Source organism: Hippoglossus hippoglossus, chromosome 14 (genome assembly GCF_009819705.1).
Source record: "Hippoglossus hippoglossus isolate fHipHip1 chromosome 14, fHipHip1.pri, whole genome shotgun sequence".
NCBI classification, from domain to species: Eukaryota; Metazoa; Chordata; class Actinopteri; order Pleuronectiformes; family Pleuronectidae; genus Hippoglossus; species Hippoglossus hippoglossus.
This window is the reverse complement of record NC_047164.1, coordinates 5,804,506-5,817,145: the sequence shown is the minus strand read 5'-3', so window position 1 is coordinate 5,817,145 and position 12,640 is coordinate 5,804,506. Positions and strand designations below refer to the sequence as shown.

General features: G+C 43.2%; 1 protein-coding gene across 1 annotated transcript; it reads right to left on the bottom strand.

Annotated features, from left to right (window-relative positions):
- Nucleotides 1-1,870: 1,870 nt before the first annotated feature.
- On the bottom strand, nucleotides 1,871-9,840 carry slc13a2 (solute carrier family 13 member 2). Its single transcript, XM_034606469.1, has 12 exons — nucleotides 9,630-9,840; nucleotides 7,778-7,906; nucleotides 6,990-7,126; nucleotides 6,317-6,573; nucleotides 6,059-6,236; nucleotides 5,837-5,959; nucleotides 4,794-5,003; nucleotides 3,891-3,991; nucleotides 3,328-3,443; nucleotides 2,980-3,141; nucleotides 2,759-2,896; nucleotides 1,871-2,389 (listed from the first exon to the last, which is right to left on the bottom strand). Exons 1-12 carry the CDS (start codon nucleotides 9,729-9,731, stop codon nucleotides 2,258-2,260), a joined length of 1,785 nt encoding a protein of 594 aa, XP_034462360.1. The 5' UTR covers nucleotides 9,732-9,840; the 3' UTR covers nucleotides 1,871-2,257.
- Between the last annotated feature and the right edge of the window lie 2,800 nt (nucleotides 9,841-12,640).

The window sequence follows — 12,640 nt, the reverse complement described above, 5'->3', positions numbered from 1 at the left end:
TAATTATTGTTTCATTTGTCCATTTTCTCATTTTTTGTGTTGTTTCTGAATCTCATACGTCATTTTTGGTCCGGAATTGTTCCTGATACTTTTTTACCGGAGTGTTTTAATCTGCTGTTATTTGAGGGCAGTTATTTAATAATCACCTTCACATCACAAAGAAAATCAGTAACTAAACTACCAAACCCATTGCACCGACATTGCAAGTAGCTTACAAAAAAAATATCTTTTCCCTCTTACAGACGTGGCCGAGAGGAAATTACTTGAATGCGCCTGTTTGATTCATTCATTGGTTCAAAGTTAATAAAATCTAACAAAGGGTTGGAGACACATTAGCAGCAAAAAGTAGTGAAGCATCGCAGGAGGGAACTCAGGTTGGCTCGAGTCCACTTGAATGTACAGCAGATGTATTTATGACCTACTTTGATTTTGAGCCGAGGTCAAGTTTTTGACGAATCAAACGTTGGTGAGATGAATTAAAAAATAAACAAAGATTTATGGGTCTTTTTTAAAATATCCCGTTGTCTGACTGTTAATGTTGTGGGTGTGGAGAGAGTGAAGACACGTTGCTGACACGATGATGCTTTATTCTCAGAAAGGAAACGTTTCAGGTCAATAAAAAACATAACTCAGGACTCGCTCCACATCTTCAGTTTATTACGTTCCCCTGAGATAAATCACAACAGAAACGGACCTCAGTGACCTTCATAACTTACTGGCAGCTTCTTATCTCCCAGTTGTCCTTTAACCAGTGACACCTTCCTGCTATTGATTTGCACACTTCGCTTCTTCATTGCGCAAAGACACTTAATCAGTGTCGGCTCGACTTTGTGTGCAAGTCCTGATAACAACTGGAGCGGCTCTGTTAAAGGAATAAATCAACATTTTTGGAGTCAGGCTCAAGAGTATTCACCAGTCGATTGTTCTATGATAGAACGTGGAAAGTGGAAGTTAAAGAAATATGTACATAAATTAGAGTAGAGTGCATTCCTCAGCCAAGGCTCAAGAGTTTTTAAAAATTCTGCACACACTCATGGACATCAGTCCACTATCCATGAATTAGTCCCAAGTTGACAGACAAACCAGCATAGGTACAGGAGCGAAAACCAGTTGGCAGAGGTAATTAATCTCAAAAGCTCAGTGTTAAATCTTGTTGTTTTTTTGTTTATCTGTACAAAAACATGTTAATCAGCCAACACTTGACAAGAAAGAGTGTGTTCTCCAAAAAATGTCAAACTGTTCCTTTAATGCCTTCTATAATATACAAATAAATACACAACTAAATCTGCCACTTTGGTTTTTACAAATCACAAGTGCAGAAATATAAAGTCAGTGCTCGTTCTTCGAAAACAACCAGTGTGACCAAAACACCACAGTGAAACAATAACACGTGCAAAAAAAAATAAAATAAGTGACCACAGTATTAATTTAAATCAACTGATACAATTCAGTTTTAGCTCATGTACGTGATGCCTGTGAACACAGCACGGCCACGTTATGGTAAATAACCAGTCAAACAAACAGTTCACTGCAGTTTCACGTGATCTGTCAATGATGAACACGTTGATGAGATCACGTCCCAGTCAGAGGAGAAAGTGTCAAGGAAACGGTCGGGGTGACGTGTCAGCAGAACGCCACGGATAAGGGGAGCTGGGTCTAAATGGTTATATTTTTATATGATTCATCTTTTAACTTTAAAATTTCTTTCTTTTTCACGATTTAAAAGAATCACCCTTTCAGCTACAGCTCTTAAGATTAAGTGCTGAAAACTTTAATTTCTCTCCAGCTTCTCTACGAACAAAGGAATCCTACAAGAAGCGCCATATTTATTGTTTTTGACCAAACTTAAGGGTTATATTACTGGGGCAGCCGTGGTTCAGGAGATAGAGCGGGTTGTCCATTAACCAGAGGGTCATCGGTTCGATCTCAGTCTCCCTCATTCTTCATGCCAAAGTGTCCTTGGGCAAGATAATAAAACTCAAATTCCCCCCTGATGGGTGGATGGCAAAACTGTGCTTTAAAGCGCTTTGAGTGGTCATCAAGACTCGGAAAGCTCCAAATAAATACCAAACATATACCATTTATTTCAGGAAATGTATTCCTGAGATCTTTAGACTATTAACCTCTGGATTCAAAAATATATACAATTCTGATTTTATTATTTAATTTAGTTGCTTATCTGATTTTATGAAACATCTCATGAATCTTCAGCAGCTTTAAAAAAAACTATCCTGTCCTCCATTGTGTCCGTTCTCACTCAGGGTTGGCCCTGTGTAGCGTTGACCCAAGCGGGGATGGTGCCCAGGTCAAACATGGCGTATCCCCAGGTGTTGATGCCCAAGTTTATGGTCAAAATCCCTAAGATGTTCAGCATGAAGCCAGCTTTCACCTGGAGAACCAAACACATCAGATCAGCACAGGCTCAGTTTTAGTGACTTAAAAGGTCGTCTCCTGAACGAGAGGCCCAAACAGAGGGAAAGGGCTGTCTTACAAAATAGCTGCATCAGTGTGGGCAGAGAATTATTCTCAATCAATACACAACCAGGACTGTAGGATTCAAGAACCGGCTTCACATTTGGGGAGCTGTCATGCCGTCCATCTTTGTATACATCCATGTAAAGGACGGTTATCTCCCTCTAACAACGTTTTGACTCTTTTAAATAAGATCCGAGAATCATGGGCTCAACCCCTTCTGAGCCTTATTGATGTGAATGATAAGATTTGTGTGTTATGAACGACAGATGTGTATGAATCTCACCATGTCAATGACTCTGAGTCCTCCAAAGGAGAAGGCGACGGCGTTGGGTGGTGTGGCCACCGGCAGCATGAAGGCCAGATTGGCAGCGAGGGTGCAGGGCAGCATCACGTACAGCGGGTGTATCTTTATCGCTATGGCCTATAAGAAACATAGAGCAGTTTGACACATGGAGTGTGTGCACAGCCGCGTGTGCATGTGGACATTTATTGTGTTGAGTTTACCATTGAGGCCAGGATTGGCAGGAACAGGGTGGTGGTGGCGGTGTTGCTGGCGCACTCGGTGAATGTGGCCACCAGCAGGGAGAGCAGCAGCGAGATGGCGTAGGGGGGAATTTTCTCCAGAGGGGTCAGGCGTTCTCCCAACCACGTGGACAGACCGGATCTCTGTGAGCAAACATACGAGGAGGGTTGATCTTCATGTAGGTATCGGTCATGCACGTGACTCATAGACATGCAATGACCAAAAGACCAATTTTTTATCTGTAATGATATGAAATAGAGAAAAGCAGGACCTCTACACAATTTAATTGATTACCAAAAAAATCGAGTAAAAGCTCGTTGGGTTTTTACCTCACTGCCGGCCGCCAGAGCAAAGCCTCCTCCCAGCAGCAGGATGATGTTCCAGGGCATTCGCTCATGAACCTTCTGCCAGTTCAGCAGATTGGGGGGGGAATTAATCTTCTTACCTGCGAGACCCAGACGAGGTTTGAACATGAAACAGTGATTGGTTTGAAATCTCTCTCGCTGCATCTCTCATGAGCTGATGTTTAAATCCCACAAACCAGAGCCTGACCCACTGATGAAATATATATCATATCGGCTGATATCTTAGGAGTCATTGCCAATTATTATATTTATAAAAAATAATCAGCCTTGACTCCTAAGACGTCATTATGAAACCCTAATGACAAAGAAATTTAATTTAGGTTTGATATTTTACAGTTAAACTAGAAACTTTACTATATATAAGTATCAATATAACAACTTGAATCAAAAACACAAACATAAAAGCACAGATAAACATAAAGGCTGAAACCGATATGTCGCCCACTGGCCTAATAATCCGTGAGGCTCGAATTCAAAAATCCCAGTGCAATAGGGGTTTTTTAGTGGGGTCAAAATAAACATTTCACCTGCTTCGTCGTAACCGTAGCCTCCGAACTTAGGCAGCTGGGAGGGGATGGCGAAGAAAAGCATCGACATTAAGATGGCGATGGTTCCATCAGACACAAACCTGACAAACACAAAATAACAACATCCAACATATTGTATTAACTTTATTTGTGCTGCTGCCGTGCTTCCGGCTCCATTTCAGTGTGGTCACAGTGCAACGTCTGCAGAGAAAACGATGGAGCTAAGAGCAAAGGTGTTTCTATCCATTTGCAAACTTTGAGGGACTCAGAGAGAGTAAATAAGGTAAAAGAGTAAAATGAGAGGACGGAGAGAAGTTTGAAGGATGTTTCTCGTTTTCAGCTTCTACGTGTCATGTGACAGATTCCTAAGCTTGACGACTGCATGTTTCTGGCTGAAATGCAAGCTGGGAATTGTAGTTCAAGTCTCATCTGATTATTTTCTAAAACCAGTGTTGATATTTCGGACTGACAGTATAAAGACTCAAGCTGTAAAAAAAGGAAAATGAATATAAAATAATCCCAGTGATGTTTCACTGGTGTGTTTCATCCAAATTGTACAAATTCTTGTTTTCTTTACCCTGGAATGGGCCCTTCATATTTAAATACTTTATATTTACATCAGGAGCGGGTCCTCTCTACGGAGGCAGCCATGTTTTTTACGGTAGCCCAGACTGGACAAACTAAACCTTTTGAGTTTTTATGACAACTGAAGATGCCACAGGTTCTCTTCCATGTTTGGAAGGGGAGGGTGAGGTGAGGGGTATTCAGCTGCAACATGCAACTTCACCACCAGATGTCACTGAATTCTACACACTGAACCTTTAAAAGGAATAAGAAATATTTGGCTTTGGCTACACTTTCATCGGAAAAAATATAAAAACTTCACCAATGCGGGAGACTCACGCCTTTTCCTTGTTGAAGAGCACCGTGGCCCAGCCGTCAATGAAGCCCGGCTCCCTGGTGAACCACAGGAGCACCAGCGTGGTGAAGATGACGAGCACCGCCACCTCAGCAAACGTCAAGCGGCCCAGCTTGAGGTACTCCTCCCTCATCACCTCGCGCGCCTCCTGATCTCTGCTGCTCTTCATGCCACAGCCAAATGACTTCTTCAGGCTGCGGAGGAAAGTACAAAGTGCAACGATGACGAAGACTGATCAGAAAATCATGGAAACGTCTGAAGACTGAGGAAGTTAAAGTGAACCATTAATTCACATAATTGTGACAAACTTTATTAAATACTCCTCAGTGACCTGCAGTGGAGGGCTGTAACAAAGTACATTTTCTTCATTAATGTACTTATATCATTTTTCACGTATCTGTATTTTACTCAAGTAGATTTATGTTTGGGTACATTTCACTTTTAATTCACTGCATATACCAGCAACAATCTGTACTTTCTACTCCACTACTATTTTATAATAAAACATGTTACATTCATTAAAGTAATCAATAACGAGAGTGAAACCTGGTCCACTTATCCAATCAGAGTGGGCAGGTAACATTAGACCCCGCCTCCTTCAACAAGAGCAAAGCGAGAGGTCACCGCCAAGACTCCGCCTTAATGGTGCCATAAATTGTCCTATTAGGGAATGGGGTTCCTTTACTTTAATATTTAGCATACCTAAAAGCAAGTACTTACTTTTAATCAAGTAGAAAAGTGAATGTACTTTTATTTACTTTAGTACACTTTTTATTTTACTTATTTGTGCTATTACTTAGCTCTAATGTTCAAGTACTTTTTCCAACGCTGGTGACCCGGTGAAACTCTACAGCCGGTTAGCTTAGCTTAGCATAAAGACTGAAAACAAATCTGCCTTCTTATGCTTGCTTATGAATGTGTTGTGTGACGTTTGTTTGATTTGCTCAGAGCACGCAACCATGCAATGAAGTTACCAGTGGTCACAGAATCATCTGCAGCCGACTGTACGAGTCTGAAGTGGCCTTACTTGAAGCCCAGGAACATGAACTGAAGCCAGATCCAGGAAAACACAAGCATGAGAACCATGTTGGGGAAAGAGAAGGCGAACCAGCTGGCGAAGTTGATCACGTCACCATTTTCAGGAAACATCCTTCACAAAAACAGACAAGAAAGATGGACAGATGAGAGGAGGAAAACCAGCAAGCACAGTATTCTCCTGTACTTGTTGAGTGATATATCAAGGTCTTACTTGTCGATTTGGCCCTTGAGGATGATGTTGGTGGTCGAGCCGGTGAGCGTGGCCGTGCCTCCGATGCTGGCAGAGTAGCACACGCTCAGACTCATCCCCTTGGTCAAGAGTAGGTACCTGTCCTCCATCGCTTGTTTGCTGGACTCCTGACACGACTCTGGACTCACCTCACGTTTACCTGTAGCCCGACACGTCCAGAGGGTTCAAATCAGTGGGAGGTTATACTCTCTAGAAAATGGTCATCCTGTTTTTACTTACACACTCTGTCCTCCTGCTGAGTGTTGGTGTCTGGCTGTTTGTCGTTGCTTATTTCCTGCTTAGTGGATGTGGGCTCCATCTCAAACCCGTGGTTGGCCTCAACCGCAGCCTGTAAATCTCGCTCATCCGCCTGGATCTCGATGGCTTTCAGCTGCTGCAGAATAGCTTCGGCGATGGGCAGCATCATGGCCGTGGTGGCCGTGTTGCTGATCCACATGGAGAGGAAGGCCGAGACGATCATGAAGCCCATCATCAACCTGTGATACATGGCAGTGAGAGGAAATGACTATGAAATGATGGAGCATCATTTTCATATTTAACATATTTGATATCATCCAATAAATTGTGAGAGGAAGGTTTTATGCTGTCAACTACATGGAATTCATTTTGTTGCTTGGTAATATTATCAAGGTCAATAATTTATTATAAGGTATCTATTTTTGCCCATCTGCTCATATATAGGAAGCGGGGTTTATGACCTATACTGGAGACAACCACCAGGGGGCGATCCAGCAGATTTTACTTCACTTTTGGGAGTTGTGGCATCAACCATCTTTATATACAGTCTATGATATCCACTATGAAGTTCTTTATAGGCAGTGATGACCCCACAGTCGAAGCTTAGTTTTTCTGTGTGTTGTAGCGTGCACAGATGAGCGGTATCGTTTCTTACAGGGCCGGACGAGCGCCAACCACCAGCAAAACTCGCAGGGCGATGCGCTTATGGAGGTTCCACTGCTCCACTGCAATGGCCACCAACAGGCCGCCAATGAACAACATGTTAGAATCTTTCAGGTATTCAATACTGACCTGAAACAAATCACACACAGACACAATCATCAGCGGAAGAAGCTAAAGTCCAAACGTGTGCAACAAACCAACAGCTAGCTCCTGAGCGGCTGAAGTAACCTGTGAACATGCAGAGGTAATGTAACATCCAGATTGTTTTACGAGCAATAAAAGTCAAACACTGGCATCGGCAGATTGGAACTCGTCTGTATAACTAGAAGACGTCCTGGAAATAACTAACCGGAAGGTCAAATTAACACTTTGAGGGCACAGAGCCTAGTTAGGGCTTAGTTATTATAATAATAATAATAATGTAAGCTTGTGCCGAACTTTAATCATCTCACATATCCTCAGGTATTGCTGAGGTGAGTGCCTGCAAACTTAGACCCTGACTACACATTTATATTTGTTTGTTTTATGTTTGCTTCATGTTGTTTTGCTAATTTGTTGATTTTGAAAGTCTATTCAAAATATTGGAGCAGATCATATGAGGAGAAATGAGTTTTCCTTCCTTTGATTGCATGTCGGGACATAGTCGTGTTCAATCATGAAAGGATGACAACAACAAAAGAATTGAAACAAAGCCTTGGAAATATTTGTGTGTTTTTTCCGAGAAGAGAAACTGTACAAGTGCATATGAATAAAGCACAAACGTGTATATGAGAGCTGTACCTCTCCGGCCGTCATGATGCCCATCATAGGAAAGAGGACGACTGGCAGCAGGGCGGTCACAGCCAGAGGCATGCACTCTGTGCACCAGAACAGAGCCATGAGGATGATGGCGTAACCACATCGTGCTTGCTGTAAACAAAGACACACCCTGGGGTCAGAAGTGATAGGAAACAGCAGAAGTAAAAACACGTCAACACAGGCACGTTTCTACACGTCTTCCAGCTGTCACATCCTCTGACCTACCTGGGACTGTTTAAAAGGCAATAATAAGACTTTACACACTCAGAGAGATTAACCCTTCATATCATAAAACAAACATTTGGTCATGCTCTTTTCTCCTCAGAGTCCAGTTAATGAGTCCTGATTAAAATTGCTTTTCCTCCAGGACCCGTTTAAACCACACGGCACAAAAATTTCCACTGCCGCTCACACGAGACTGCGCTCAACTCAATAGATCACAGATTCAAGTTTTGAGAGCAAAACAGCCGGATTTAGCAGGATTACACAAAAAAAACAACTGAATCGATTTACATATAAATTTGTGGGACATGGGGTGGGACATGACCCAAGGAAGAAGCCATTCAGAGTCCAAGATTTTTATTTCAACTTCCGTTGAAGATATCCAGAGAATTTATTGGCCTTGATGAAAAAACCTGACGTTTGGTGTTTAGGAGACTGATAATTATTCCTTCAATTTGATATCGATCCAGATCTAGTGAATTTAGATGTAGTAACATAAGGCAAGGCTGTTTTTGTTATAAAGCACATTTCATACAGATTCAAGGTTCTGTACATGGATATAAAACAACACAAAAAGACAAAAAGAAAAGAAAAGAAATCATGACAGCACAGATTAAAACCATTTTCAAGTAATAAAAAACGATAAAGAATAGAATAAATTAGGCATTGAGATTAAAAAGGGTAAAAGAAATAAAATACAAATATGAAATTAAGTTAAAAGAGTAAAATAATACAAATAAAACAGATAGAAATGTGTAAAATAATAAAATATAATAAAAAGATGGTATGACCATAGCTTTTTTTAAAATAATTTAGTTAAAGGCATTTGTGAATAAAAAAGTTTTAAATCTGGATTTAAAAGCTTCAATGTGGACTGTTAGACGTGGATGGAGGTATGCGCTCTGCTGAGTAAATCAGAATCAGAATCAGAAGTATTTATTTATTGCCAAGTAGGTTTACACCTACCTGGAATTTGCCTTGGTATATAGGTGCATACAAGGAACATAAAACATAAAAACACAATAAGTACTACACACATGAAAAGTCATGTACATGAAGTTCATGTACATGACTCCTTAAGAAATAGGTTGAGACAAGGTCATTCAGTTCCTTCAACCTCAGATACGGTCAATGCTTGTGAATGTGTAAGAATAGAAAAAGAAAGGCACGTGCGTCTTTATGACACAAAACTCCCTCCACAAAGGCAGTAAATGTTAGAAAGATATATGATACTCCTCCAGTGTGCATAATAGTTGAGGCGTTATGTCTGCAGGTTGTCTGTACGTATGCCCCATTCTTCTGAGCACAATATCACAGGAACACCTTCAAGGAATTTCCTCAAATTTGTAACAAATGTCCACTTCGACTCAAAAAATCGACTAAATTAGATTTTGTTGGTCAAAGGTGAAAAGTCACCATCACAGTGACGTCACAAAACATGTTTTGGCCTCTTGATTGTGATCGCTCAAGTTTTGTCTTCTAATTTTGGTCAAAGGTCACAGTGGCTGCAACCCCTTCTCCTTTCCTGTTTTGTTTGACTGACACTGACAAGAATTTGCCGATTAAGCCTCTATCAATGTTGCTAAACATGTATAATCACACAAACACTTACCGGCGTAGGGCTGATGAGCGGCAGGGGAAGTAGTATCAGCGGAGTGATGGAGATGATGAAGTAGTTCCTATGGTACCACAGCCACTTCAGCCAGACACCCATGACTCTGCTGGCAAAAAACAAGCAGTCAACCCAGAGGTTAACTATCCAGATGTTTTCCTGGTCGCTCAGAGCAGACACCTGCTGAGTAGAGAGAAGACAAGACTCAGGAGCAGGGAGAACTGCAGAGTGAAGACGGTGACATGAACCGCAATTTATTCTTTTTATCTCTTTCAGCATATCAAACATTAACTCGACACAGAGGAGATCACACTCCTTAGATAACATCCCTGGGTGGGGCCTCAGGGCATGTGCTACAGAGCTGGCTGAGGTTCTCACCTCCATCTTCAACCTGTCGCCCTCACAGGCCACACCCACCTGTTTCAAAACCACCACCATCCTCCCAGTGAGTTGGCTGAATGACTACAGGCCAGTTGCACTCACTCCGATCATCATGAAGTGTTTTGAGAAAGTGGTTCTGGCCCCCATTCAGAGCAGTATACATGAGACTCTGGACCCCTTGCTGTACGTCTACCGCCCAGTAGAAGCACCTCGGACACCATCATCTGCAGCCCTTCACATAGCCCCCTCCCACCTGCAAAACATCAGGATGCTCTTCATAGACCACAGCTCCGCTTTTAATACAGTCGTCCCTTACAAGCTCACTAACAAACGGCCAAACCTTGGACTCAACCCCACACTCTGTGACTGGCTGTCAGATTTCCTCACGGCAGAATTGGAAATATAACGTCAAACAGCCTTGTGATGAACACGGGTGCCCCACAAGGATGTGTTCTCAGCCCCATGCTCTACACACTGTTCACATGTGACTGTGTCACCTCTCACAAGGACAACACCATCAGGACATTGTCTACGACACCACAGTCATTGGATTTATTACTGGCGGCGTCGAAACAGCATATAGACGTGAGGTGGCAAGTCTGGTTGACACGGTGTGAGGAGAACAATCTCCTCACACCGGTCATCCTGGATTCCTCTCCGTGATCCTGTTTGCTCCGTGCAATGTCGGGTGTCAGGGGTAAATGAGGTAGTCACAAGTGACTACGCAACCCTATAGCCACCCCCACCCCACCCCCTCTCTCTGTCTCTCTCTCTCTTTCTATCTATATGACTGTAGTGGATGGGCAGAGGGGGACATTTAATTATGTGATTGTGAAAATTGGGAAAAATTAAAACTCCAGGACAACAGAAGGGGAATACAAAGTATGGGAATGCATATTTGATAATTTATGTCATATAAAATATGTCATTTATATCGTTTGAAATCATTTTTCAGTGTGTTTCCTGGCGCGATACGCTCGCGGCAAGCGAAAAAAATAGACTCGACGCCGAAACCATCGGTGCAGGGCGCGAGGCGCCCTTGGCACTGCGCGGCGCATCGCAGCCTATGTGAACGGCACAATTGAGTAACAGGGGGGCGGAAAGGAGGCGCCTGGCTTTCCTTGGCGCGGCGCGCCGTGGCGCTGCGCTTCCGCGTCCTGTGTGAACCCGGCGTCATCCTGCGATTCCTCTCCGTGATCACACATACAGCTGATATTTGTCATGGGTAACTAATAACTTTGTACTTTATAATGTAAAACGTTGTATCTCTTCCTGGATAACCACTGTAGATGTATGTCCACTTCTTTACAGAAGAGATATTACAACCGTAGTAATGTGTTTGTTTTATTTCCCTAGTGCGATTTGTAGAAAGGAGGAGAGCCCTTGCTCTTTTTCTCTTGCTCCGAAGGATCCGACGGCGGAGAAGAATGTGGGTTAGGGTCCGGTGTTTGCTCCGTGCAATGTCGGGTGTCGTAGTCACAAGTGACTACGTAACCCTATAGCCACCCCCACCCCACCCCCTCTCTCTGTCTCTCTGTCTCTCTCTTTCTATCTATATGACTGTAGCTTCCGTGTCCTGTGTGAACCCAGTGTAACATTACTTTCTCAATAACTTGTACCCAAAATATCACAACACCACAAATCAAACCTATAAACCTCACACAGAATCGAATAAACAGTCTTGCTTAGCCTAGTATAATTATTAAGCCCAGTTGTGTTACCAGTCCGTGGAAAGGGGAAAAAGGAAGTTGCTGTGCAGTTCGAAGTTTTGTGTCGTCTTGCTGGTTTCTGTTGAGCTGTGTAGCTCAGTCGCTGGCTGAAGTTTTCCTGCAGGACATGGCATCGCTGCTAGGACGTTGGTAGAGCTTGGAGGGCGAGGAGGTTTCCTTGGTGAGATGAGCTGGAAGCTGCACCTTTGTGCTCCTCTCGAAGAGTTGGATGGCAAGAGAAGATGTGAGCTGGAGAAGAGGCTCGACAGCCTTCCCTCCTGTGGAAGGATCGTAGGAAGAGGCAGAAGAGGCTCAGACCTGGTCTTATATTGGCTCGATGACCTCACAGGTCATGGGGTCCAGAGTGACCAATGGGAGTTGAAACCTGTGTCCCTGGGGGGGTTTTCACACCTCTGATGCTCCCTGGGAGACTGAGTTCCTTGCTCTGGTTTTTTATGGCCCCTGGGAGACTGAGTCTTGGAGGAACATGCGGCTTCAGGCTTTGATGGCACATGTAGGCCGAAGTGTGGTTTCACAAAAAACCATGGCCCAACAGCAGTTTCAAATTCCTGGGCGTTTACATCAGTGATGACCTCACCTGGACACTAAACACTGGTCAAGAAAGCACAACAGGCTGAGGAAATGCGGCATGTCACCAAAGATCCTCAGCAGCTTCTACAGCTGCATCATTAAGAGCATCTTGACCATCACCGTGTGGTGTGGGTGCACCACTGCAATAAGACTGCTGAGAGTCAGGACATCACTACCCTCTCCAGTAGTCCCCAGAAGAGCCTGCTCCATTGTCAAGGACTCCAGCCTCCCCGAAAGCGGAATGTTCACACCTCAGGCAGAAGGTACAGAAGTGTGAGATGCAGGATGTCAAGACTGAGGAACAGCTTCTATCCAACAGCCATCAGACTG

Bases quoted from the DNA above. Each gene is read 5' to 3' on its own strand.
- slc13a2 (XM_034606469.1), bottom strand. From the start codon at position 9,731: ATGGGTGTCTGGCTGAAGTGGCTGTGGTACCATAGGAACTACTTCATC. The intron at 5,960-6,058 runs GTAAGACCTTGA...GTTTTTGTGAAG, and splicing joins CTCAAGGGCCAAATCGACAA to GATGTTTCCTGAAAATGGTG. The intron at 3,142-3,327 runs GTAAAAACCCAA...GTTTGCTCACAG, and splicing joins CTCTGGCGGCCGGCAGTGAG to AGATCCGGTCTGTCCACGTG.